This window comes from Rhea americana, unplaced genomic scaffold (assembly GCF_003343005.1).
Source record: "Rhea americana isolate MKP2758 unplaced genomic scaffold, rheAme1 scaffold_51, whole genome shotgun sequence".
NCBI lineage: Eukaryota > Metazoa > Chordata > Aves > Rheiformes > Rheidae > Rhea > Rhea americana.
In genome coordinates, this window is record NW_028186657.1 from 2505554 (window position 1) to 2532522 (window position 26969).

General features: G+C 43.4%; 1 protein-coding gene across 1 annotated transcript in view; it reads right to left on the bottom strand.

Annotated features, from left to right (window-relative positions):
• Positions 1-13838: 13838 nt before the first annotated feature.
• GLRA1 (glycine receptor alpha 1) overlaps positions 13839-26969 on the bottom strand; it is a 45969-nt gene continuing 32838 nt past the window's right edge. Inside the window, exons 4-9 of the mRNA XM_085317814.1 lie at positions 24245-24468; positions 22143-22225; positions 21059-21196; positions 20198-20412; positions 19383-19529; positions 13839-14129 (exon numbers count right to left, since the gene is read on the bottom strand). Of these exons, the coding sequence (XP_085173940.1) occupies positions 13839-14129; positions 19383-19529; positions 20198-20412; positions 21059-21196; positions 22143-22225; positions 24245-24468 (1098 nt within the window). The remainder of the gene's footprint in view (positions 14130-19382; positions 19530-20197; positions 20413-21058; positions 21197-22142; positions 22226-24244; positions 24469-26969) is intronic.

Below are 26969 nucleotides of genomic sequence, written 5' to 3' on the forward strand. Positions count from 1 at the left end.
GTCTGGGACTGTGGGCATTCTGTTCTGGAGTGAGGAGTCAGGCAGGGATCACTTGGTTGTTGGTCTGCATGGCCCTCTTCAGTGTGTGTGTGTGTGTGTGTTTTTTTTTTTTTTTTTTTGGGGGGGGGGGGGGGGTGGTTGTTTTGAGTTTGCTCAGAACTAATGATCTAGAGATCCTGTTTGGGTGGAGTGAGCAGTGGCATATGGAAGGACTGTTCTGCAGACTGGGGAGTTCACTTTCCATGGCTGAAAGAATGCATCTGGGTACAAGTATGAAGACTTTGAGCTGGTCTTTGCAACTACTGATTCTGCACCTCTCTCACAAAATCAAGATAGATTTTTTTTTTTTTTAACAAAATGCTTCCTAGTTGTTTCTGATTCTTTATATTCTGGTGCCTGGGACTAAGAGCAAATGGCACTGTGAGGATTTTCCTGATTATTTTCTGCTAAAGCATGATACTTCTAAGAAATGAAATAATATAAGTTGTGCATTTTTAGCCTGGCTGATAACTTGTGATAACTTGTAAAGCTGCTCTCATAGGCTCTTACAAGAAGTTTGTTTGGCATGTTGTGTGGAAGATGGGGATTTTATAGCTTCTTTTTTCAGACACAAAATAGCTCACTAAAATGCTTTCAAGCTCCACTGTTCCTTAAAGATAGTGGATTCTAGAGCAATGGTGCATTCTACAAATAGGTTTAAAGGACAGATGTTGCCCTTCCTGTCAAAGTGCCACTTGCCAAGTGGGACTACTGCTCAAACAGGATCTTCTGCTCCAACAATAATATTCCAAACTTGACAAAGCACTTAAAGAAAAATATTTTGTCTTGTCCATCTGCAGGATTCAAATTAAGTGGCAGTCCTTTGAGTAAATTCTGAAATCTGGTGTCTGCACTGAGGTTAGTTTTTTCTCCCTAAGAATCTTAAGGCTCCACACAAATAATGTCATGCCCTTGCACGCAAAAAAGTGAAGAACTGTGGTGTTTTTGTTTTTGGAAAGGTCCATAGGTCCAAACAGCTAACCTTGCCACGACAGCATGTTTCCATGTGTGTGAGATTTTTAAGGCWTAGCTTGGCTCTGCAGGAATACCACTGTTCTTACCAGGCTGCTTCTAAAAGTGGTTTAAAAATCCAGGATATTCTAAAAACCAGAACTTCCTATTTGACCACCTATCAGTGCTATTTGAAAGAYCAGAGCTACTTTGCTATATATTGACTGTGGATGTGATACGTCCTTCTTGATCATACTGGTGAAAGACCTGCTTCTGCTGCCCAGATTTCACCTTGGATGCTGGGAGATTTAACTGTGTATGTGAACTCTGCAGCTTTGCAAAAGTCTGAAACAAAAAAAGTTTAGAAGCATGAGTGACTTGGGTTTCTCCATGCTATGAGGCTGATACTGCCACTGTTGTAGGAATCTCTTGGTGAAGGGGAGCTCAGAAGGTCACAGATGAGATTAGTCTTCAAAATAAGGCCTAACAGCAAAACTGTTGTTTTGCTGTATTTCCATGAAACATTACATCAGCACAAATGCACCAATGGTTAATATGATCTGTTAAAATGGCATCTCTGGCACTAAAAGTCCATGGAGAGATTTTTCAGAAAAATCTTTATTTTTTTTAATTAGAATCAGCATGAATGTATGACTCAAATATATACATTTAACAGCAGAAACTTTACATTCCATCTTCAAACTGCTGAAATAGAACTTCTATTTTAAAATTTTTTTACAAGCCAAAAAAAAAAAATTGCCACTGCTTCTGTGTGGTCATGCAAATTGTATAAGTTGCAGGTTTATTTCATCATGATAAAAATGTTGCTTTTAAGGAAGCAGTTGCTTTGTGCTCTGTCACCAATATAGCAAAAACATCCTTAAATGGAGTGTAAGGCCATACCAATTGTGTGTGTGTGTGTATCTCTCTATCTGTATATTTATGTAAATTTACGTAGGAAAGACAGAGGTCCATTTTCAAGGTAAGGAAGAGACATGTGAAAGCTTCATGATTAAGCTACTTTATTCTTTTTGGAATTTTAGTCCTAAGATCTAAGTATTGGTACCATGCTTCTATATTTCTCTAGTACTGCTCCTTCTTGAGGATAGAAGCATGAAAATTAATAGGCTTGGACTTTTTCCATTATTTTCTTTCAATTTTCTTTTGAGTCAGTTATGCTAGAGCTGAGACAAGCTGTGTGTTTGCTGTCCTACTTCAGCTGAACCTGTAACAGCAAAACTGCTGTTAATGGTCCAGTACAGGTACTTGGAGAGCACCTGAGAACTACCCAATTTTCTCTTCCTGCTTACCCACATTCCAGGGTGATTAGTTCTTTCTCTGCAGATTTGTCTGAAAATCCTCTRTGACAATGTTTTAGTATCCACCTCACAAGGAAGCAAACTAAAACAGGGGYAGGTTAATAAGAATTATTTCCACACATGTCATGTAGAAGCTTACTTGAAGTTAAGGRAGATGAGTTTTATCCCCTAAACAGTAGCTTCCTGTTTTTTCCTCTGCTTAARAGTTGGTTAAGGTGTGGCAGTTTTAATGTCACTGCTGCCTTCTGAGGTTTCAATAAAATTGAAAAATGGAAAATTATGTGGCYGCCTTGACAATCCTATCTTGTTTATGTGCAAGTTAGAGGAAATACCTGCATCCTGATTTTTATTTTTTTATTTTATTTCTTTTTTTTTAAAAAAAAAAAAGTAGCTCAAATGAGGATTTAGTATTTAGGGATTCTGTTTCCATCATTGGGGTCAGATGGCATCTGAATGGGAGGGTGCRGTCCTCAGCTGTCCAGTCTGCCCCACAGCTCTGATGTATCCCTCCTGGTCTGTGTTGGCAGCCTCCTGTTTATGTTGTGCAGCCATGGTAGCAGACTGATTTTGCTACAAAGTGAAAGGTGAATGAGACTCACCCCCACTGCCTTCTCTGGGACACAGTGACTCTGGGCAGAGGATGAGGCAGCCACTAGCATCTTACTGCTAAATCCAGCCCAGCTCATCTGTCAAAGCCCTTTGCTGTCCCTGGTATAAAGAGTATCAAGACTCTGTTGTGTTTTAGAACAAATGAGCTTTAGTAAGTAAAGCTGTTGAAACAAAGATTTTCTTCATAGAAATGGCTTACAGATGGGAGAGATGCAGAAAATAGGACAAAACAATGCCACTATTCAATAGCTTTTAAAAAGTTTCAGAGAGGTATTTTTTTGAAAAAATATCAGGTTCTTTGGGGTTTGACCAGTGAGGTGGATGCTTCTGGGAAATTCTGAAATGCTGTTTCTCAATGATGCAATGAAAACATGCTTTCTATATGCTGAACTGTCCCACTTCTATTTATTTTAACATGATTTCAATTAGAAAGTATTCCTGCTGTATGTATTTTCCCTCTACAAGTAAAATCAAGTGTGCAATAGCTGTCTTGAACGGAAATACCTTAAGTGTTCCTATTTTTCTTCTAAAGATAAATTCATTTACAAAATCATGTAAATGGGAGATGTGCGTCTGTAGTTGGAAGGGAGAAATTCCTGGGTCCTCCCTTCCTTTTTTATACTTTTTTCCAGTAAATTTGCATTACTTCTCATCTCAATATAATGAGCATGATATGCTGCACATTGTGGTAGAAGGTGAGTAGACAACACAYAATCCATAAAATGCCACTGTCCACAGTGATGTTATGCCTGCTTTTGTCTGCTGTTTGATCTCAGGTTGGTGGTTACAAACAGCTGCTTAGGACAGGGTTTGTGCATCTTCAGAATTCAGAGGCTTCTTCTAGAATGGTGTTCACCAATGCTGCAGGGATGGTAAATCGCAATGAAATACACTGACCTTTGCGTATCAGGCCATTTTCAAGTGAAGTTCTTAGTCTGCTTCATCTTTAGATCTCCTTACAGATCTCTTGATTCACTAAAGTTTGACTGCATCCCAAAAACTTTAATGGCTTGTAGCAATTGCTTTCTGTTTCACTTCTATCGAAATATTAAGTCACTCTTTTTCCTGCAGTTCTGAAGTCCATGAAAAGTGGTGAGCTCTGGCTATGATTGATACTGTCCATAATGTCATAGCCAGGCTCAGGGACCATACAAACTTATCTTTTGCGTATGAATACTGTTTCTCATTAAGATTGAGATGTTCCAGGTGATGCATGTCAAGGTAACTTATTCCACATGTATGTGGTGAGTTAAGTCATTTGGCCTCTATGCCTTAATGTCCGCATCTGTCATCTCAAATTTTGGTGGACTTGCTTGTCTCTCCTAACTGACTRCAAGAGTTGCCGAGAGTGCAGCATTGATTGTACAGTGAGACACGTGGAGTGAGCAGGAGGACGGAGCTCGAAGGTGTAGTGTTCAAGCACAACAGATCATTCTTCCCACTGAGGGGAAGGTGGATTATGTACCCACTGTTCAGATTCTCGCAGAGCATCACTGTGCGGACATTGGTATTTTTATTTCTGGAAAATTCTAGTTTGGACACATCCAAAGCTGACAGATTCCCAAATTAACCTGGTGCCTTAAACTGATTTAAGAGGAGACTTATCAGTCAAGGAGTTGACATGCATGTGGTTTTTCAAATGCCCTGTCAAGCCTGGTGACCTTGATCAGTGCTAGAGGACTGTGAAGGAGATCTCAACCTGGGAAAGGATGTGCTGTTTTAAATTCCTCCACTTGAAGTAGGTTAATTCAGGGATCTGTCAGATTGGACTATGATGCTTTTCCTGCTGAGTTCTGACCTAACCCTGATACTGTTCTGGGTTAAAACATAGGCAGGTTTTGGAAGAGCTGGACAGAAAGGAAACAAATTCAATGCAGGTGCAGAGCGTATTTTAAAGCTCTTGTCTGGGCAAACACAAGGTTAAATATATATGCTCCCTTCTGCTAAGGCTGTGTTRAGCTAGCCTGTAGCACAGAATTTCCTCTGAAGTTAAGCTTTACTACTCAGTCTGTGGCTGTGGCCAATAGCATGACAGTTACTTTTAATAAGATGACAGACAAGGAGAGGATATAATAGTAGTCCGATTCATTGGAATCTCTTTCGTGGTGAAAAGTGGGATTGATGGCAAGCAGAGGAATGCTTCTGAGCAAGGACTTCCCAGGAGAGTTCATTATACACCCTTCACAGGCAGGAGTGCCAGTGTCTGCCTTAGCGTGCGGTTGTTCAGGGAGATGCACGTTCAGCACCATGCTTGTACTATGGCGATTGCCCCTTCACCTCCTCTCTTTTTTGCTTGTTTGTATCAGATCTTGGTATCAGATCTTGCTACCTGTGGTCTGGGTCTCTGCTTATTCCTCTTTTGGGAATCCATATGGTGTACCTCATGCCTTTCCCCACAGGGCAAGTCAAGCCTTTTGAATTCTCTCACCAGCCCACGAAGGAGCAAGCAGTGGCATTTCAATGCCCTGCCCCTCAGATGAGGACCATACAGAGTAAGATTTCAAGCATATCCTCCTCCTCACTTGTAGTAAGTGCAGTCATAAGTTCTTGTCCCTTGCATCAATCCTTTTCTTCTTTGTTTCCATCTGATCACAGCCCRCATCTGTTCTTGGATGTGGAGCTGAGCTTAGGACCTCTGCAACTTCACAAAAACAAAGCTGGCCTAGAAGCAGTGGTCACAACACAGCTATGTTGTAGTGGCACATCCCAAACCCCCAGAGCTGACCCTGCTCCTTAGGGGCTTGTGTGTTGATTCTTTATCCCCATCAGAAGTATCTTCTGATAAGGATTTTAAAATATAAGTGCATATCCAGGAGAGGTGGCTAAGGATTGGCCACCATTGACACAATCTGTTTAATATTGCATAGTTCAATAAAGGTCACCTGTTGGGAAACCTGTAAGTGTTGAGCAAGAAACTCTGAAGCCCAAGCCCTGATTCTTCTATCATGAGAAGCCATGGCTTGTTGATCTTGACAGGGCTATGATACAGCAATGCTGATTTGAGCAAAACCACTATCAGGCCTCAATATAACTATGCCTGTGAAGATGTCTTCACTGCAAAATGAATTCAAGCTCTTACCTGCTATGTACCTGGAGCTGTAATATACTGCCCAGATTCTATGGGGTGTTTAACCTGGGCTAGTTGGCTTAGCTGGTCTATTGAATAAAACATRATTCATGCTTCTGTCAGACAGGTAGCCTGGTGAGGTGAGGAGGGAAGCTAAACCACTGAAGAGCAAACAGGCCTCTGGTACCTCCCTGTGCCCCACCAGGTGCTTAAATAAGCCAGATATTTTCTGCATAGACCCACTGGAGAAGACAATTTCAGCCTGCTATCATGCTATCAAACTTGGGACTTCCTCCTCGAGGACTACCACAAAAGAGAAAGAAAGAAAAGGAGGGGAAAAAAAAGGGGGGGAAGGAGAAAGAAAGAAATAAAGTACAGTTCTACCTCTCCCTGCTTGTGCCAAGCTCAAAGCTCCTGGAGTGGCAATGATGTGCTTGCTTGCAGCTCTGAGACAGAGCCTGTAGTTAATGAGCATGCCTYAATGCCCTAGCCAGGCTCAGCCAAGTTCCCTCTGTAGGTGAGGAGGGAGTCCCTGTTTGGCTAAAGGCACTTAATGCAATTCAAGTGGCAAATGTTTATAAATAAAAGTTAGTTTTAAGCTGGGCTCATGTTTTTTCATGGTAGTGTCATGTTGCATTTTTTTTTTAAAAAAAAAGAAAAAATTTTACACTGGAAGTATCAATGTATTCCAACCTCAAGTTGGTGATTGGTGATAAGACTTTTGCATGCTTTCTGCCCACTGACAGTTTCCACTATTGGAAAGTTGTTGAGGTCTCTATASAGCGTGCTCTTTGTCACTGGCTTCTTACTGTCAATAGGAGCAGTAACGGCACTAAGCACAGCCTGCAAGCCCCAGTAGCAGTGCTTTGTGTGCTGATGAGACCATTAAGCCATCCCTGCCTGCCACCTCTGAAAATAGCAACGTCCCCTTCTACCCCATCTGTTCCCAAACCATGCACTCTCCATGTGCTTGTACAGGGTCAAACCCTGGCTTCCCTGTCTCCAGCACTATAAGGAGCTGATCCTGCCCCATGACTGGCTTCACTGCCCTGTCTGCAATAGAGCTGGAGASCAGGAGTAAGATGAAGACATACCATGGCAGTTTCAACATAGAAGCCTGACAATAAAGTGTGTGAAGACTGCAAGCCAGGTTTGTAGACAGTCATTATAATTTAAAGCAGTCTGATTATTCTTACTGAYAGCTTTGGCCCTTAGGCTGTGCCTGTTGGTACTTAGCTCTTCTATTTGCCTTGAATGCTAGGAGAACACAAAACGATGTGGCACATAAACACATCTCTCCTTTGGGTTTTCTTGTCTGCCAAGATCCTTGCTTGACAGCTGAGGCAGCAGTTTCCTCAACAAGAATGCTAAAATTCTCCCTCTCTTCATAGCCTACCATGTGGGTCATGACTTCTGCTCAGCCTATGTTAAGGTACCCAGTTAGCTTTGGTTTGGACTGGAGGTCCTTTGCTAGTGGCATGACACTGAGACAAGGGGATATGATAAATGAAGGTAGAGGTGAATTGGGAATATTGCAGACCCTGCAAGTCAGGAGGCCAACCTTCCTGTGCAAGGAAAGTCTGCTGGAAATGGGATCTGAGSTTCGTTCTCATTTCTCACCTGGCTTAGCCTGGGCTTTGGGTTACCAAGCCAACTCTAGTGTCTATAGTACAGGGTGCTTCACAGTGTAGRTGTTTCCTTAGTGTGAGATTGCCTGACAGCATAACCTGATGGCTGTTCATCCCTGTACTTCTTAGCAGTAACTGTCTTGCCTAACGGAAGCAGCAGTGTCTCCCCATCAGCTGCAGGCAGAGTCTGGAGTAGTTCCAAACAGATGTCCTGTGCAATATGTACAACAGTTCCTTACATGTTGCCTGGTTCATGACTGCCTCTTTCTTCTGGGCCCTCTACTGCCCACCATGGTGGAGAAAGAGTGGGAATATGAGCGCCAGTTTCCAATAAGCAGCTGCCCTGGAGCTGGATCACTGAAAAGTGGAGGCATACATGGGTAATGGCTAGAAATGTTTGCCTTCTAATTTCTATGCTGCTTTGTTTTCATTCAGAACATGGTTACAAATTACCTCATTGGCCCATCCTCACATTTCTCATGAGTACTTTCTGTGCGTGCTTTGCTAGGGGAGTGCTGCCCAGTAACTCTGTAATCCTGTCTGCTTAGGAGGAATGGTTGATATATTTTTTTCTTTTATTGCCTAAGATACCTACCCATACCAGGCCCATCAATGTTGCAGAGCTGATGAACTTTTCCCTATAGAAATGAAAGTTCAGATGCAGGGAGAAGCAAGATGAACACAGAAAAATGCAATATCCTTAAACAAGGTAACAGACTCATGGTATGGATTCATTTCTGTAAAAGAGATGTGCAACTGCCATTACAAAATAATTATTAAAGAGAGAGAGAGAAGGGCTGAGGAGACTTAAAGGACCTGAAGAATTTTTGACAATGCTAGAGTTAATGATTGTTAATTTCTACTTTGGTGTTCATCCAGCATACTGAAGAACAATTAAGTATCTTGACTTTTTACTTAAATGCTGTCTCCATAGAAATGATGGAAATCAATTGAGAAGCCTGAGCAGCCTAAGATACCTTTTACATCTTCCTTAGAGAAGAGAATAGGAATGTTCTGGGTGCTAGAAAGGAGGGATCAATTCCTCCTTTCACTGAACTGAGCTTTGCATGGTGCTACAGCAGAGCTTGCAGTCACCCAGACAGAGGACATGTATGACATCCAGCTAGCAGGGAGTGACCCAGCCCTGCAGCTGTGCTGGTAGGATTGTGTTTTGGGGAATGAGGGGTTCATACTGTGGAATTCATTGCTGCCTATAGCAAGGTTTTAGAGAAGGAATGGGGTATTGGAAGAGATTAACTTCTCTTTATTTGGCACAGGGATAAGAACTAGGTTTTATTAAAGAATGCTAGTACAGTAGAAAAATATGATTGTATAAAATCTAAGAAAAATATGACACCATTTAAAATGGCCTTTTCTCTTTTCAAATGTTTCTTTCTTTTTAAAAAATATATATACCATAAATTCTTTTAATCCTTTTCCACTAGTACTAGGAATCCAATCAAGGTTCTCAAATTACAGCCAAGAAAAAGGACAAGCAATAACATAGTTTGAATTGTCTTAGTTTTGCCTTAAATTAAGGATCTTCAGAAGTAGCAGAATCAAAAAAAAAAAAAAAAAAAAAAAAAAGGCAAAAGGCGGGGGGGGGAAAGAAGAACACTCTAGAAAAGTTGGGAAAAAAGAAGTAGTTTCTATTCACAGGACATGAGAATTTCCACCATTTGAAACTGTTTGATGCTTCCAGGAACAAAGTGACCCAGTCCTGATTCAGCAAAGGTTTCTAGGACGGGAGGAGTGGGGATGCTATGAGACCTACAGAATGAATGGCCCTGCCCATGCATTTAAAGGTAAGACAGTCCTTTCCTAGGGTCAAGAGAAGGCCTTGCAGTTTACAGGAGACCACAYGCTTACTGGTCTAGCCTGGACCCTCCGCAGCCCTGACAGAGGTGCGTTTCCAGCTCTCRTGGCACGGGGAGGCGGCTGAGGCGAAAGCAGTGGAGCTGGGTTCGCTGGCCGTCCAAGTGCAGAGCGCAGTGCTCAGAGCACCCCCACGCGGGAACGGAGCTGTGGACTCATCTCTAGGGCAGGAAGGTCTAATATCTGCACTGCTCACGGATTTCTCTGATGTTAGGATGCCAACTGGGTAGCTACTTCAATCAGAAGTTAAATCCCATCTTCCTGACCAAAAAATAGTAAGTTTATCCTACCTTTGTTTTCTTTTCCCCGTTATATTTACACATAAGGAAAACTAATTCTTGCTCATGAAATGATACATTTTTAGTAACAACTGGTAATCATATTGTTTGGAAAAGGATATGTTTTTCTAAAGAGCTCAAGTGAATTAGGACCCTATTTTCTCTCTTTACTGCCAGGCTACTGCTTATTTTGTTCAGAGGTTTTTCCTTCTGAGACTGATTTTTATAGGTAACTAACTAACTAGTGAGTTAATTCTATATGTCATATTTCTGGAAGTTACCCTGCAATATCAAATCCTGTACATTTTTACTAATAAATATAATTGCTGGTACTATTAAAGCAGCCTACTTTGAAAAAGAGATTATCAAAGCAATTTCTGTTGTAATACAGAGACTAAACGTGGCAAAGTAGAGCTGGAGAAATATAGCTGATTGTGAGTACTCCACAGACTTGCCAGGGGCTCTTAGASCAGTCTAAAGTCCTGTGTACGTGGTGAAACTGTCTGGCAGAGTATCTGTGGGACAGCTACCTCAGTGCTGTTAGGTCTCTGCCAAAACCTCGGGACGTTTCACGTTCGGGTATTAACGCTATTCATCATGACTGTGCAGGCAGCCTTTGGGCTGAAAGATGGCCCGAATGGAAACTGGATGCCTGAAGGAAAGGAAATAACACTGCTTATGGTGAACATCGAATGCATCCAGTGGCTGGCAGTGTTGAACTGGATGCAAAGGTAGAGCTGGACTCCCAGAGGCCGGGWAGCATTTGATTTTTATTTCTCCCATTTTTATTAACTGCCATGGGCTATAAGCTGAAGTGCTTAAAAATGAGCAGGAAATGCAAATATCTTTCTGATRATTTCTGTTTCCTAATTTGCCTTCCTTTGGCCTTCTCCAGTACCAAGAAATGACACTGGAACTTCTGTGAAGTAACTGTTATTATACCTGCATCTCTAAGTAGTAGGTCTGGGGCTAGCGCGGGATTCCCCTTTGGTCTTAAGGCTCTTTTCTAAGCCAAAGCCGAAAGAAATGAGGCAGGAATRTATTCCTTTTCCTTGCTCCAGTCTTGCCCTTGGGATGCTTTGATGTAGGATCAAAACTTGCTTGGGTGGGAGGACAGTGCATCGGATTTGTTAACTATTTCCAGCTAATTTCTTAGAGCAGTTGTAGTTAGACAGCAGGATGRAGTGAAGAAACTTGCTGGGGCAAACTCTCCCTAAAAGAAAATACAGAGCCCTGAAGCTGGCTGTGCCCTAGCTCAGCTGAACATCCCGTGAACCATCTCAGTGAGCCTGGGGAGACTGAAAAGCTGCATGAAGCACTGCTGAATTTTCTGACTCTGAGGYGTTAGGCCTGTGCATAAAAAGAGGACCTCTTTGACCCAAGCAAAAGTGGTCTGTAGCGGCTCGCCGGTGCGCGGCTGCGCTGGCTCTGTTCTCCTGCYGGGCAGGTAGGGGAATTCCCCACTTTGCTTGTTAGGCTGCCGCAAAGACGAGTCATTTAAAGCGATTACACAACCCGCAGCTGGCACGACCAGCCCTCGCGGATGCAGGGAGAGTTCAATAATTCAGCAAGCAAAACCAGAGCCAGTGGCAGATTTGGTCTCAAGCCAAGGCTCAGAAGGTTGTCCTAGCAGCACGTAACKGCTCTGCTCAACAGCTTGCATTCTCCCACCTTGGGAAAGCACTGTTTGCTGGGGCCAGGGGAGGAGAGACCCTCAACCCAAAGGTTTGCTGCTGCCAGAATAGAAGAAAGAAGGAAAAGACATAACATACTGGTTCACACTGATGTCTCATGGTCTTTCCCTGTCTTGGCAGTACCAAGGGAGTCAGAAAGCTAGGATATACTTTGTCAAAGCATCAGGAAATACTGCCATTTGCCCTAGTCCTTGCAGTGAATATCACATTTCATACATACATATATACATATATATATATATATAGTGTATATATGTGTGTGTGTGTGTATGTATATATGTGTGTGTGTGTATATTTAATAAAGTGTATTTAGTGCTGGTGAAAGGTGCTGAATTGACAGCCTTGGAGATGAGTGTCCTTTTGCCTTCCCCAGGAAAGCCCTGGTGGGAGGCAATGCATTTTCTCTGGGACTCCTTTTCTCCTTGCTGTTGACACAGACCCCATGTTAAGGCAGCTTGCAAGTCCCTGCACTCCAMCTCCCTCTTCAATGGCTGCCCATTGCTGTGCTAGTTGAGACACTGGCAGCTGAGAAAAATTCCCACCTCCTGTCACAGGCTTAGATGCAGCTGACCAGAGCCAGACCTGACCTGACTGTTCCAGAGGGACCAGCGCCATCCCACTGCTGATCTATGCTATGAAACGTGGCTCTGAGCTGKCTCCAGCTGCAACAGAGGATGCAGCTTCTGAAATCAGGAGCCTGTATGCTCCTTGGAAAAACATCAGATCTGCATCTTGGRTCAGCGGCTGTCCAGTCCCGAGTGCAAGATGGAGATGAGTGTAGAAAGCAGAGAGTGAAAGCATCGGTGGGTGCTAATCCTCTCACTGCCTTCATTTAGTGTCATTTAGTGCCTAGTCCAGACCTGGCCCCAAGTACTTCAGTGCAGACTGATTGTCTTTTCCTTCCTACTTGCTTCTACCCCACTCGCTAAAGTGCAAATGAACGAGACTGAATTAACACAGGTGCTGCAGCCCGGCTTACATACAAGGTACCAGAGAGACAAATTGAGTATCGAGCCCTTGACTCGCCCAGGCCAACCCTGAGCTATACTTTCAAATAACACCACAGAGATGTTTGGCGCAGCCAGCCACCACTCAACTCACTGCTCTGCAAGCACCCACCTCCTCCCATCCCTCCCACCCCCCAGCCCTTCCCTTCCCGCAGGAGCCGTGCCAGCCTACCCTGGGGCTCTGCCAGATGGCAGAGAAGGGCAACGCAGTCTGCTTGTCTCCCCATCCACGTTAAAGCTAAATGCAGCACCAAAATAGTTACAAAAATAGAGTTTTGGGTCCATTGGCCCAGCTTTGCTATTAATATTACTGCTATGAAATGTCTGAAAATAACAGCCGCTCTCTCTGTACCGGCCACCTTCCCCCCACCCCACCCCAACTGAGAATATTGCCGTTTGCCCATTCCTGTCACGATGAGGCATGAATATGCCTCGATTCTCTACTCTTTTTAAAATATAGTTTATGCTTTAACTAAACTCATCCTATACTTCCATCCCCACATTGTAAACAAACGTGGCAGAAGAGGTTGGAAAAAGAGGTCTGTTTTAAAAATCCCTCATCATTTCTAGTGGTCTGAATAGTATTTCTGAGTCCTGGGGCTCTAATCCTATAGGGCCATTTACAAGGACAGAAGGTACCTGCGATTTCCGATGGAGGCCCTCATGTCCTTTTCAGATGTCTTATTGGATGCTCTCTGATGGGGATGAGAGAGGAAATATATTTGCGTTCCTCTATCCAAAAGTCACAAAGTGTTTGATCAGCAAAACCAAGACTAAAGAAAGTAAATATATAAAATAAACAACAACCTACAGCCTCTTTCTTAAGTTTCCCCATCTATCCAGTTTTCAAAGTGCAAAACTTAGAGAAGCATAGAATGATTTTCTTGCTTTTTTTCCTTTTGTTTCTTTTTTTTCCCCCATGTGCTTGACTGGTATGGCCTTTCTATAGCAAAAGTCAGGTAAAGCATAATTGCAGTTGTTTCTGCACATGGAATTATGAATCATTCCAGTGACTTTAGAATCTAAGCTGTTAATAGGCTAAAAAAGGGGTTTTTGTTTTTTTTTGTTTGTTTTCTCTTTGCATTATAATTAAGCATGAATATATATTAATATATTACACTGCTTGGATTGCAGCTGGAGCAATCCAAACCTTCCTATGCTGTAAAACTAACTCCCACCCTGCAATCCCCAAATTAAGAGCTGCTTTTCCTCTCCCTGTTCCAGTTATCCGCAGTTCATGTGATTAAAAGTCCCTCCCACCCCCCCCCCCTTTTCAGTAGATATTGCCACATTCTTAAAATCATGCATTGCTGCATTGCTATTGCACATATGTAAAGGATTGCTCTCTCCCTCCCGCTTGCTCCCCTTCCCTCACTGGTTGTGTACATCCTCTCTGCGGACAATCTTGTAGATGATCCAGTAGAAAATGTTGAAGATGAGGAATGCCATCGGGAAGCCGATGCGTGAGATCTTGTCAATCTTCTTGGCTCGCTGGATGAAGAGCTTTCGCATCTCTTCAGGGGAGCGGGATGGTGGGGGGACAGGGTTGACTGTGTTGTTGTTGTTGGCACCCTTGATGGAGATGCCGTCCTTGGCTTGTAGGCAAGCTGGCCCCATCCCGTAGGCTGTGAAGTTGAACCTCCCTTCACCAGTGTCATCCTCCTGAAACAGATTCAGCATAGGACTCTACTTAAAATGAGATATAGGCAATGCACCCTTGCTATAAGGCTCTCCACTGACAGCTTCCTGCTCTGAAGGGAGGAGACACCTCACCTATGCCCCAGCCTTTGCTCTATCGGACAAACCCTCTGCTCTTAGGAGATCAGCCTTATAGAGGGGTGCTAGCTGTGTGACGAACAGATGCAAATCAGGGGATACAGGCACCCMTGTAGAACAGCACTGACTTCCACCCTGTCGGGGTCTTTGATATACTTGAACAGTTTATAGTACTGCATTTATTTTTCCCAAAGCATCCCCTGTTTTGCTTCTGTCTTTCTCTCCCCCCAGCTCCTATCATCACCTTCTTTGCTTTGCCTGTGTTGTATTTAGCTTGCCCAGAAGGAGTGGGCTCCATGTAACTCATGTAGCTGAAGCTACAGCTTGAGGCTTCCTACAGAGTTACATGGATGCGCAGGCGTCAAGACCGATCCAGCAAAAGACCTCTGCAGGCAGCATGCAACCAGCCCTCAGCTCACTTTACCTGGCCCCATCTGCCCATGGGAACTCCCTTGACTCTGACAGCCCCTTTCCTACAAGCCATCTTCCTATGTAAGGAACACAACAGGCCCTTCTGTGTGTCAGTAGTAAAATAYAGGTATTTGTGCTAATCCCAGTTATTGAGCAGGAGAAATTCTTTATTTGCCTCTCTAAAGGCAAGTGCTGTTGCTATATTTTGGTGGATGCTCTGCAGGCTTTGCAGAGCAATTTAACTGTATTTTATTGAACATAGGGATGTGATCACATGAAAAAAACGGGTTGGCTCAGATAATACGACTAGTCGGCTACGGAGTCAGAAATACCCATCTCTGACTACAGGCTGCTCAGGCTAATTGTTAGACCAATGGCACTAATTAACTGTCACATGGGCTGATTCACCCTGTGTTCCCTGACACTGATCTAACAGCACCCACCTGCATGCCCAGCCTTCCCTGCCCCTTTTGATCTTCTTTGCAGAGTGTCTTTTCTGGATGGCCCTATATTGAGCAAGTAGCTGCATGGGATGGATGTGCTGTGCCCTGTGCCCTGGGGTGGTGAAGCAGAGGGGAGAGCATGCTGGCATATTGGAGCAAAACAAAACAACCCAAACAAAGTCGAGCCTTTTTTTTTCTTTCTTTCTATCTGGCAGATTGGCAAGCTGGAGAGTTGTACAGCTTGCTGGCAGATCTATTTGTTTCAAGGTCCTGACTGAGACAATTTCTGAAGGCTTTTAGGTAGTTCTTCCCTGCTCTTTTTGTGTCCACTTAGTGTATCACTGGCCCACACCATCTCAGACTTGAGAACGCTTACTGTCTTTGCCTCCTGACAATACCTCTGCAAGAGAGGAGTGGAATGGTCAGGGAAATGGAGGCATCAAAAATTAGGACCTAGCTTCACAAGCGAATTCGGATGCTAAACTCCCTGGATGAGACCTAAAAAATGCAAAACAAGGTTATCCAGGAAATCTGCAGCCTAGGCAGGAACTGGACTTGGCGGAACCAAAGTCTAGTAAAGTGTTTTAAGCACAGGGTCAGCTTTTCTCAGTCACTAGACCTGGCACCGGTTCTCTGTAGTAATGCTGCATGTTATCTCTACAGGAACAGCTCAAGTCCTTAGCAGCGATTTCCGTCTCCCTGTTCCTTCTCTATCATCTTTAAAGGTATTTCTGTAGTGATACCAGTTCTTGGCAATACCAGTATTGCCAGATACTGCTCTTGAGGAGTGCAATATCTTGTGCTGAAAGGATCTGAGACACATACCCTCTACTAGATAGAAGTGATCAGGGACAAAAGCAAGGAAAGGTCACAGCTTCTGGGCTCACAGTCCAGAAACTCACCCTGGGTCCAAGCACCTGCTGCCWACAGTGAAATCCTGGCAGGTGGGTGATGTTGTCAGTTCAGGGCCTAGGAACGTGTGGTTTTAGCATATTACCAGGGCAAACCCTTTGTTCTCTGATGAGAGATTTCTTACCAAAATCAAGCTGGGAGCAAAGTCTTGATTGTGATCTAGCCTGGTAGTTTTATGCCAATAGCACTTAGAGGGTCCAGCTACCCCTAGGGCTGAGTGATACTAGTTCAACATCTAGTAAGAAACTGTCGTGTTAGTTGGGAGTCAAAGTTCACAGAAACTCTTTTTTTGGCTCTCTTGGAGATATTTTTGAGTGAAGAGGCTAACTTTTTGATGACAGGAAATGCAGACTTTGTGTTTATCATGTGACTATAACCTGCACCATGGAGAAGACACCAGTAATAAAGGCAGATTGGGATCTGGAGGAGCTGGGGTACAAACAGCGGGGGCCACTTCCGACCTTGACGGTGCTGTGAAGGCTTGGAGAGGCCTCCAGCCAGTGCTGCACGGTTTATTTCAGCCCCTGAGATTTCTGTGCTTGCCAGCAGGTGGCATGGAATGGACATGACAGGGCCAGCGCTGTGATTCCTGCTCTCTGCCATGCAGATGGGCTGAGCCTGGAGGGCTGTGGGGACCAAGGTCGCTCAGCTCTGGAGCATCGGGGAGAATTTTGCAAAGGCCTCTCTCATCCCTGACCCCTTTCCTTAACGGGGGTCATTTTTGCAGCTAATAAGATGTGCACCAGCTGCAAATGCCTGACTTTCTGAGATGGTGAATGCTTATAGATCTTCTCTTAATAATCACGTACGTATTAAGAGGATTTATGTAAGACTTGACCCAGCTGTTCCGTGGACACACATGCACTGAGATGTAAACTACTGAGTCACTGAATTCTCTAATTCACTGAATTCCTTTTCTCTTTTTGCTGAGGGACCACTGGCTGTTTTCTGTGGCTGATTTGTTATGTGTGAATGACATACCCAGGATGGAAAAGCTAATTGTGCCTTATTAATGATGAGATATCAAAGGAGAATGGCAAAAGGTATAAATCAATAGCCAGGCTGGGCATATGGGCTCGGGCTGGGTCTCCAAACAAATTCCAAGAGGGTCTGACTATGGTGTCATGCTAACCAGAACCAACCATACCTCAAAGGGACAGTAACTATTCCTAACCATCACAGTTCCAACAGCTTAGCGTGACAGGAGCTATAAACTCCTGGTACCGTTTACCCAAGTAAACGGGTTCAAAGAGAGCTTTCTAGTCAAGTGTCTCTAGTCTAGCCTTTCCATCCATCCAGAGGGAAGGAGGTAAGAGGTGGCTGAGAAATGGAAAGCACCAATTGAAACCTGGCTATTTAGTTATTTGATTTTTATTTTTTAGAGAGAAGAAAGACTTTTTATGACAAGAATGACCTAGCATCTTGTGTGTAGCTCTGAGGAAAGTAAGAAACTGATGTGTCCAGATTCACTTGTGTTAATGCCAGACTGTGGCGCATTGTCCTGGGCATTGACTGTGAAGAATAGCTAGTAGATTTTGATCTGGCCACACATAATAAATGTAGGCCTGGTCCTCTCCCCAGCTGCCTCCATCAGCGTGGATCATTGCAACATCTCACTTGTTTTCAGCCTGGCATGTCATGCCTGAGTCAGGCAGAGCAACCCAGACATGCCAGGACATCAGGACAGAGCAATCACCTTCTCCAGCAGCTGTGTTATGTCATTTGCATATTTGCAGTCAGCTCTTAGTTTTCTGATGAGCCTGCAAACCTTGTCCATTTTGCTTTTTCAAGTGTTTTTGTTTATGCTTTATTCCAATTAAAACTGCTATGAGATTAAGCAGGGATTGTCGTAACAGCTTTCAATGAACAGTTCAATGAAACATCTCTGGGAAATATTTGTTAAACTCATCTCTAAACTAGTGAGTTTTTTCCTCTTATTATTTTATCAACAAGAGTCCAGAGTGATCTGCAAACAATGATATGGCTTCAGAAAGGATACTTGAATCTGGATTAAGAGATAAAATTATGAAGCACCCATGCTAGGTGATTTTAGCTTTGACTCTATTAAGCAAGCTACATCTTCTGAACCAGAACACCCTCAGCTGATTTTTGAAATAGCAGGGTCTTGCCCTGGACTGACAAAATTAATGTTTGCTACTCATCCCATCTGTTACTTCTTTTCCTTTTACATTTGTGCAACACACTTCATCCTGAGCCCTAGATGGGCTGGAACAAATGTACAATTATCTCCTATTTTGCAGATGGGACAGCTGAAGTAGGGCGAAGCAATGAGCTAATTTAAAAGTGGCAGGGACTCAGGCATCCTGATACCCTTTCCCTAAGGCCATGCTGCCTTCTGGAATGATGGTACACRTTGTGAACTATTGTATGACAGGTTAGATGCAGGAAAAGTCTCTTTTAATGGATAGTATAGTGAAGCACTGCAATAGATGGTCTCTGGACAGGATGAATTACTGGGGACTCTCTAAAACCTAGGAGAGAAAATATCTGTGAGGAATATTTTAAGCAGAGTGGATCCAGCCTTAGTTGTCTCCTAATAGCTCTCCTGAGTCACTGTTTTTTGATGCTGCTTGAGGATGGTGTCTCAGGCCTGGTGTTGAAAATTTGGTGCAGCCTGCCTGATTCTACTAGTTAGCTGAGGGCAGCTGTTAGTGCCTTTAGTCTTTCTGATCACAGTCACCTTTATGTTTCTCTCTACTGCATCCTGTGAGGTGAGATCTTTGCTGTCCATACCTTGGCCTAAAAACTAGTAGATTCYAAGCTGCAGGAGAGGTGTGTCTATGTAAAGCGCGAATGCTCAGGCTGGTGTCAGTCATGGTGAATGAGCATGGAGGAAGGCTAAGGCTGTGAAGAATGCTCTTTTCATTTCAAGAGGAAATTCGCAGCTGGTCGGAGTAGCAGATGCTTTTGAACACAGAGATGACAGAAACAAAAGTGGTGTCACTTACCTCCAGGCTAATATAAGCTGACTTTTTGGGGGATGTCACTCGCTAATAGTTGTCCCTCACACCTCCCTGCGTACATCACACCCAGCCCTCATTGTGTCTCCTGAAGAGAACTTAAACCAGAACATTTCTCTGTWTGGAAATTGTTCTGATGAGAATGATCTTTTTATTTCAGACAGCTTAGCCTAAGAAAAAACTGCCTTGCTAGACYTCTGGAATCAGCTGACTGTTAGAGAAGCCACAATCCATTGAGTCAGCCCTGTGTTTTGATSTATGGCCCTCCTCACTATCTGACCATATGCCAGTGATTTTCCTGGGAGCTAGTGGCTTGGTCCAGCTGACCATGCAGTGACGTTCTGGCCTCCTGGCACAGATTCCAGTCGTGTCCTTTCTGCCTTGTGTATTACCTTATGATGCCTCCTCTTCCTTCTGAACCTGAGCAGCTCTTTGTGCTGTCGGGACACGAAGTTGACAGCAGCATATTCTAGAAGTGCGGAGAATACAAACAGCAAGCACACAGCCATCCAGATGTCTATGGCCTTCACGTAGGACACCTGGGAGAGAGAGTGAGAGTGAGAGGCTGGAATGGGATTATTCACCCAAATGCCTTCTTACTTGCCATTTTTCATGTTACTCCCAAGCTCTCTGGAAGAAGCTAATCAAGCCGTGATATGGCTGACATCTACTCTTGGATAYTCAAATCTAGCTCATTTAACATGAATGTATTATCAAGCCACTGAAACTACTCCCAGGCTTTTTAGTAGCAATAATTCTACAGTTTTAAGTTTATCCAGATCCTGCTTGTGATGATTTGTGTGGAAGGAAAACAGTAGTCCAAACTTAACTACAACAGAAGCCTTTTGTAACAGGGACATTCAGTATCCTTGTAAAAGTACGGTGCTAGAATGTAGACTGCATATGTATCTTTGCTTGTTGCAGGTGCTTGTAAGGTTCAGAGCTTTTGCCTGCTGGGAGGGTGGATCTTGAGGTGAATGCTGGGTCTTAATGGAAATTTTACTGCTAGTCAGAGAAGTTCTGCTAAAATTTTTGCAGGGTGGGGCTAGAATTTTTTCTGCTTGCTTAAACTGGAATAGGACAATGGTAGCAGAATGCCTTTTGTGTTGTGCTGGTTGCCTGGAGGATCTGTATGGTGCCTTACACATGTACAGTCCCTGGAAATTGCAAAATTTACCCCATTTGTGAAGACAAGAATGTTCTATACCTTGGGCAGTGATGCTCGGGAACCAGAGCTCTGCGTGGTCATAGTGAGCACTGTGGTGATCCCCAGGCCAACACGAGCAGGTGCAGCATCCATGTTGATCCAAAAGGAGATCCAGGACAGAATGACAATGAGGAGACTGGGGATGTACATCTGGATCAAATAATAGCCCATCTGCCGCTCCAGGTGGAAACGAGCTTCTATACAGGTGAACTTGCCTGAGAATGATGGAGTATACATGGAAGKTTACTGGTAAGACACAGTGAAGCTCCTGGTTTCAACTATGGTTGTCTGGGGACTTTCCTCGTACTGCCTAGAACCAAAGTCGTGTTAAACAGAGGACAAAATAAACAGTAAGCAGCTGTCACCCAGTTCTGAAATACGTATGCAGGACATCCACATAGCARAGAAAGCTCCCAGCAGCATGTCCTTTTTCGCTTAAAATTCACCTGTTCCCTTGCATCAAAARCAAAGGAGCGTGTTGGGAAAGAAGGTCCGAACCAAAACACCTTTGAACTAATGCAGATACTACTGGGGAAAAGAGAGTTCCACATATTTGTTTCTGTTAGCTCTTTACTGGCTATGTTTATGTATGTTTACTGGCAACATATGTGCATGTATATATTTACACACAAACACACACATATATTCACACACAAACACAGACATATATTTGTGTGTGTGTGTACATATCTATATGTATATTTAGATATATGTATATTTAGATATATGTTGTCCCTTGGTATTTAGGGCAAGACTCATATCACCAGAGTGCCATCGTGTTTACTAAAGGATCTGTGGCAAATGTGTGATCCTGAATTCCTGCTCTGATGACCCCAGGGGCTAAGGTTAAACAGCACTGACCTGTGTTGTAGTGCTTTGTGCAGTATCTCAGGTCTTTTTCTTCTTTGAGGATAAACTGAGGCAATGTCAGTCCATCAGCAACTTGCACGGCTCCTTTTTCTTGCCACTCAAATATGAGATCGTTCATTGTGTAACCAACTGTTGATAAGAGGGAACAAATGGCATGTGAAATACATATTAAATATGGATTGGAAAGGGTCAGTCTTGTAAAAGAGAGCTATGCTTGGAGGCAGGGGCTTAAACTAGCTTTGCGTGACAATGCTGTAGTGAGTGGGATTTGGGGTTGAGGCAGAACTGCTTATGCATGTGGTAAAAGCKAGGGTAATGTGATGGTGTGTGAAGAACTGTCTGTGATAAATCATATTTTTTCTTGAATTTTGTTCATTGAGCTGGTTATTATTTTTTCAAATTTGACCTCTTTCTCTGAACAAAGTTATTTATTGGTTTTCACTCCTTTGGGATAAGCAACATGTACAAAGGGCAAATGTTCATACACAGAGAAAAAAAAATCTCATTTGTAACTAAAAGAACTTTCACCTTTCTCCTTCAAAGCAAAAGGCTTTGAAGCCTAAATACAAGCAAGCCAGGGCTCCTCTCAAGGGATCTCCTGAGGTTTGGCTTCTCTAGGAAATGTCATATGCAGTAAATGAATAGAAAACCCTGATCAAGTGCTTCTGAAATGGGAGGGAGAGCAAAAAACCCCTCAGTGGGGGCTTTACGGCACTCAAAAGCTTTGGTGGCTTTTGAACTTAATTTGCCCTCATCCTTTCCAAGAATTTTCTGTCTCCAGTAGGAAACCTTATTGCCCCCATTGGCCTCTGATGTAGATGCAGATGATAGTGAGGAGATTGTGGAGGGGATGCTAGCAGGGAAGAATGGGAGATGAAAGGCTGTGAGAGAGCAGCCCCAGGCACACAGAATAGAGCAAGTCTCTCCTGGATGTTCATCCACCTTTCTCTTCTGTAATGGGACAGTCCAGTGAAGGCTGAACCAAGATGGGTTTCCAGATGGGGAGTGAAAAGGCAAGGGAGAGGGACAGGGAAAACAGTCTCATTTCCAAAAGGGAGATGAGCACAGGACTCACAGCTTTCTAACTGCATAATGCACGTCTGTACATCCATGGGGAAGTTCTTCAAGTCCATAGGRCAGGCCAGAGTCAGCGTGATCCTGAGGAAAGAAGACAGCGTAGGGGAACGTCAAACATTTTGAGGTGCTAGTGAGGAGGTAAACACTCTCAGAAAACCAGTCCCTCACTTTGGCACACTAGTCTGCTGGAAAGTGACTGATTATTCCCTTCTTCCCTGCCTGCACTTTCACATAGTGTTGAAAAGTATCAGAAATGCTGAGCAGTGGGTCTTGTGATAAAATTTCCAGTAGAGTCAGCTGCTGCAGGTTACGTTTCATTGCAATATTGTTTGTGTAGAACAGAGAGCTCCTACACCAAGCAATTCTGCTGCTTCTATCTTTTTTTCTTGCCTCAGGCTCGCAGCGGTCTGGATTAGCGGCAAGCCCAAACACATCTCACGGACACCTCATATACATTTCTAGAGACTGGGGCTGTTTGGAAATCTTTGAACAGAACATTTCTGTGTAAAGAAGAAAAACAAAACAAAACAAAACCCCCCAAACCCCAAGAGGTTTAGTAAAAATCGTAAGTTCCTGGGGAGGAAAAGACTTTCTTGAGGTTTTCAGCAGGGAAAATGCCTTGTTATTGTTAATGTGTTAGATCAGTATGAATCTGTATCATCCTGAATTCCTGCTGTGTCTCTTGAGCCCCTAGTTTTGTCTCTCAGACTTGTTTTTTCCTGTAGAGATGATGCTGGCTGTATATCCCATGATGAATTGCTGTGCTGCCCTATACCATGATCTATGCTCAAAATGTTTGTTTGGTTCAAAAAGCTAATACTAACCAATTTGATGCAGTTTTCAAGATACAGTTTGACTTTCTTTCACCCTTTAAGCTCATGAGGTTTGTTTTTAACTTCATTGCTTCAAAATAAAGGGTGGATGGGATTGGAAGTGAAATCAAGGTGGGGGATTGGATGTTTTTCTTGTGGGGAATTGAGTGCAATTAGTTTAGCTTCACTAAATGGATTCTCAGATCTAGTGAAAAATGGGTAAGTAGCATGTATTATTCTGAGATAAAGCCATGGAGCTCTGCTTTGCAGTTCTGCTTGCAATTTTTTGTCAGGAAATGCTGCCGTTTTTAAACCACTGGTTTTYGTGGGCATCTACCAGTTTTAATACAGTACGGCTGGTGAAACCTTTCAGGCTTGCGTTAGTATACCTTTTCTAGTAATTGTACGTTAGAGAGCTTAAGGAATCCATTAGTCATTGCAGAAGTCCTTGGACTGAGAAAGGTAGAGATGAACTAGATTTCTTCCCAGACCCCTGCTCTGTCTCAACATCTCAATCTTTGGCTAATGCTGTCTTTTCTCTCTATTGTAGAAATCGCACTAATTGGTAATCCTCTGGTCAAGGTACCTACATCCTTCTGTTGTCCTTACTAAGGTAAAGAGGCATTTCCCACACTCTTTTCGCACTGTTGTTTTTTTCCTCTCTTCTCTCAGTAAAACTGAAATGAAAGTAAATTAAAATAAAAATTCTCAGAAACAGCTGCATCTTTGTAGGTCTTGAGGACAGAACAGTTTGGGGATGTGGAAGTAACCCAGAAATACAGTGCCCTTTGCTACCACAGAGGAAGCCTAGTTCATAGTATATGGTCTCAATCCCTTTCAAAAGCAGCATCCTTCTCAGGGATCTGGAGGGAGGCATGAGGCACAGAAAAATTTATCCCTGTCTGAAGCTCTTGTTTACTAGTGTGGGGAAGAAATTGAATGTTTATGGTAGAGTACTGCCAGGCTGCCCAGTCCTTTTGGATTGGTACCTTTTTATTTAATCATGAAGAAAATGATGATGTTTCTTATGCTTTCTTTTAAATAGAAACTACTAATGCAATTGAGATTTGAAGCTCAGGCAGCTGATGGCACTTTCACTTCCAAAGGTCCCCTCCCACCACATTTATATGACTCTGAATTTGATGCCCTCCCATTTAAAAAAAATATCAAATCCTTTTATCCAAAGGTAAGCATGATATGTCTAGTTTCTCACTTCAGGCTTGAGCAGCAGGTGTTTARCTCTGCCCTCCCCCACCTCAGTGGGGCTCACCCCATTCAGTCACCTCACCTGATGCTGTAGAGGACATTGCCATTTCTGGAGATCCTGAGGAGCTTGTTGTCTGTGGTGATTTCATGGAAATGGGCTCCTTTCTCATTAGCAAAGAACAAATCAGGCTTCCAGATGGAGTCCAGCATGGAGGGGTCCAGATCCAGGGAGTCGTCTGGGTATTCATTGTATGCCAGCCGCGGGTCGTTCCATTGCTGTCGCAGAAATATGTTCACCCTATAATCCTGTGTAGTGTGAGAGAAGAGTGGAGAAATGCAGTTAGAGAGTGCTCAGAGCAGGCCAAAAGTGTTGAGAACTGGAGAGTGTGTGCTGAAATGGCTCTCAAAAGTGAACCATGTCTAGACTTAYCCTTCTAATCTGTGGCAAGTCTTCTTGGCATTATTTCTCAAGGAGCTGTTGTTATTTTTAGCTCTGTAGCTTAGAGCTATCTCATAGTGTGAGCAGCTACCTGTCCTTACACCCCCCACCCTTCATAGCAGTTGTCAGCTCTGTGCAAAGTGCCCACACCTCTGGTCCAAGCCTTGGGGCTGGAGAAGCACTATTCATCTGCAGAGGTCAAAGAAGGCTGGTATCTGCAAGCTGACTTGCAGAGGATTAGAGGGGAACGGCACCAAAGTCAGCTTCCCCATATTGTGGCTATCTATTGGTCCTTTTGGTACTTCGAAAAGGAGAAGGCTTGATGAAACAGGCAGCCCGCGGAAGGGAGATGTCCTGCATACACACTAATATATATTGCAATTCATTTGAACTGACAAGAGCAGCTGCCTTTGATGAGTGTATGAACACAGAAGGGATGTGCATGGACTCTTTTCTCCTGTTCCTAAGCTGGTGTTCTTGATTCCTCTTTCTAGCATCATAATGCTATAAACACTACAGATTTTATAGGTTGGCCATCTTCTTGAAGCTAGTCCCCCACCACTACAGAAATGATATCTGCCTCATAACTTGTGTCTTATAGCTCTTCTGAACTCCCCAGGCCAAGGCTGGTTGCTGAGGTCTGGCTCAGACATGCCAGCTGCTCTCCTGTACAATTAAAGGCAGTTTCTCTTCTCCTTGTCTGACCAATAGAATAGCTTTCCAGGGCCATCTGCCTATCCCTTTTCTGCTGAATTTTGCAGAAGAAAGTGAGCCAACAAATTGAAGTGGGGAGAGGATGAGCCAGCTATCAGGAGAGGGATAAAAAAGCTCCATGTCCATAAATTGTCATTTTCTAAGTGCAGAGGCAGATTGCATCTGAACAGCAGCATATCATAAACCAATTTCATCGTCCTGGCCCAAACTAATAGTTGCTATCATGTTTAGTGATTTGATGCCTTTTAATTCTTTTAATTTAATTAATGAACCTTGAAGCCCTTTATTAAGAGAAAGGCAATGGAATGATGTGGTTCCCAGTATCTAATTCTTACTGCAGGCACTAGGACCTTCCCTTCAGTGGGAGAATATTTGGCAGCTCTGAAGGGCTACTTCTGATGCTCCCATCAGGTCTGTTCTTTCTGCCTGGAGAATATAAGGCTCTGAAGTTGAAGGATACATTTGGAAGAGTCTGATATTACTGCCTCAAGTGCTTCAGCTGACTGTGAACCTACAGCCTCTTGTCCTGGAGGTAAGAACACTAACAAAGGAACCAAACTTGCTGAGCTGATATTCTCCAATTTCTACAGCAATGAGGCCTTACAGAGTCCAGTGGTTTTGGATGGGGCAGTTCATAGTCAAGCCCATGTTCTAGAAATGCATTTTAGGCCACTTTGTGCCATCTGCTTCTTTGGAGAAAATGACCTTAATAATTGTGACAATAGCAAATGGACCAAAGACTTGATGCTAAAAGGAGCAGACTGGTGAACATGAAAAAAGTGGACATGAAAAAAGCTGTGGACAGCTAGGAACAAGGGTCTTAGTGTAGGACTAGCTAATCATGCACATCTGAAAGAGGAAAAAAACCCTGAATCTCCTCTTTCCATGGCATGTAGCAGCTCCCTGAACAAGTGGTATACTTTGAATTCTCCCTTCTCTGTGCATAAAGATCTGCAACCGTTGCAGTCAAGGGAAATCAGTGTCACTAATCTAATAGGTAGCAAGCAAACGGTTGTTTTGCTTATTCAGCTGCGAATAARCTGAATACTAGCAGATCAGCTTCAGTTGGGGGTTTATTTCATGTACAACACAAATTAAACTCACGTTTGGAATAAACTTCAGTGACTGCTGCCCAGAAGTGTTCTTAGCCTGATGGATTGTTGGAAGGGGGAGGGAGGAATATGAAACCAATCTTTCCACAAGGGTCTATGTTATTGCAGATAAGCTTTGAAGCTTTGTTACTGGAGTAAATTCACTGTGTTAGCTGCAAAACTTGCCAATAGGAAAGGAGATGGTGAGAAGAGTGGCATAGTGTTGTTCGTGTTGGTACCACAGCAGGCATCAGAGACTATTAACAGAATGATTGCCATAGTTGTAATGACTATGATGGTGGACATTAACTACATGCCTTTGAATCATATGAAAATGAACTTCTCATAGTAGATGGCTGTGGCATGGCCCCTCCTAACTCATCTCCGAAGAGCAAGTGCCTTGTATTCATATTCTACATGGGAACTGTCCACAGACGTATTGYGAATAACTAGCATATGGACTGCATTACCTCCTTCCAGAGTATGTTCAGCAGTGTGGTAAGTAACTCTGGTATGTGTTATTCTTTGTCCTCCTTGTTTGGAGACAAGCGTATGCAGTGGAT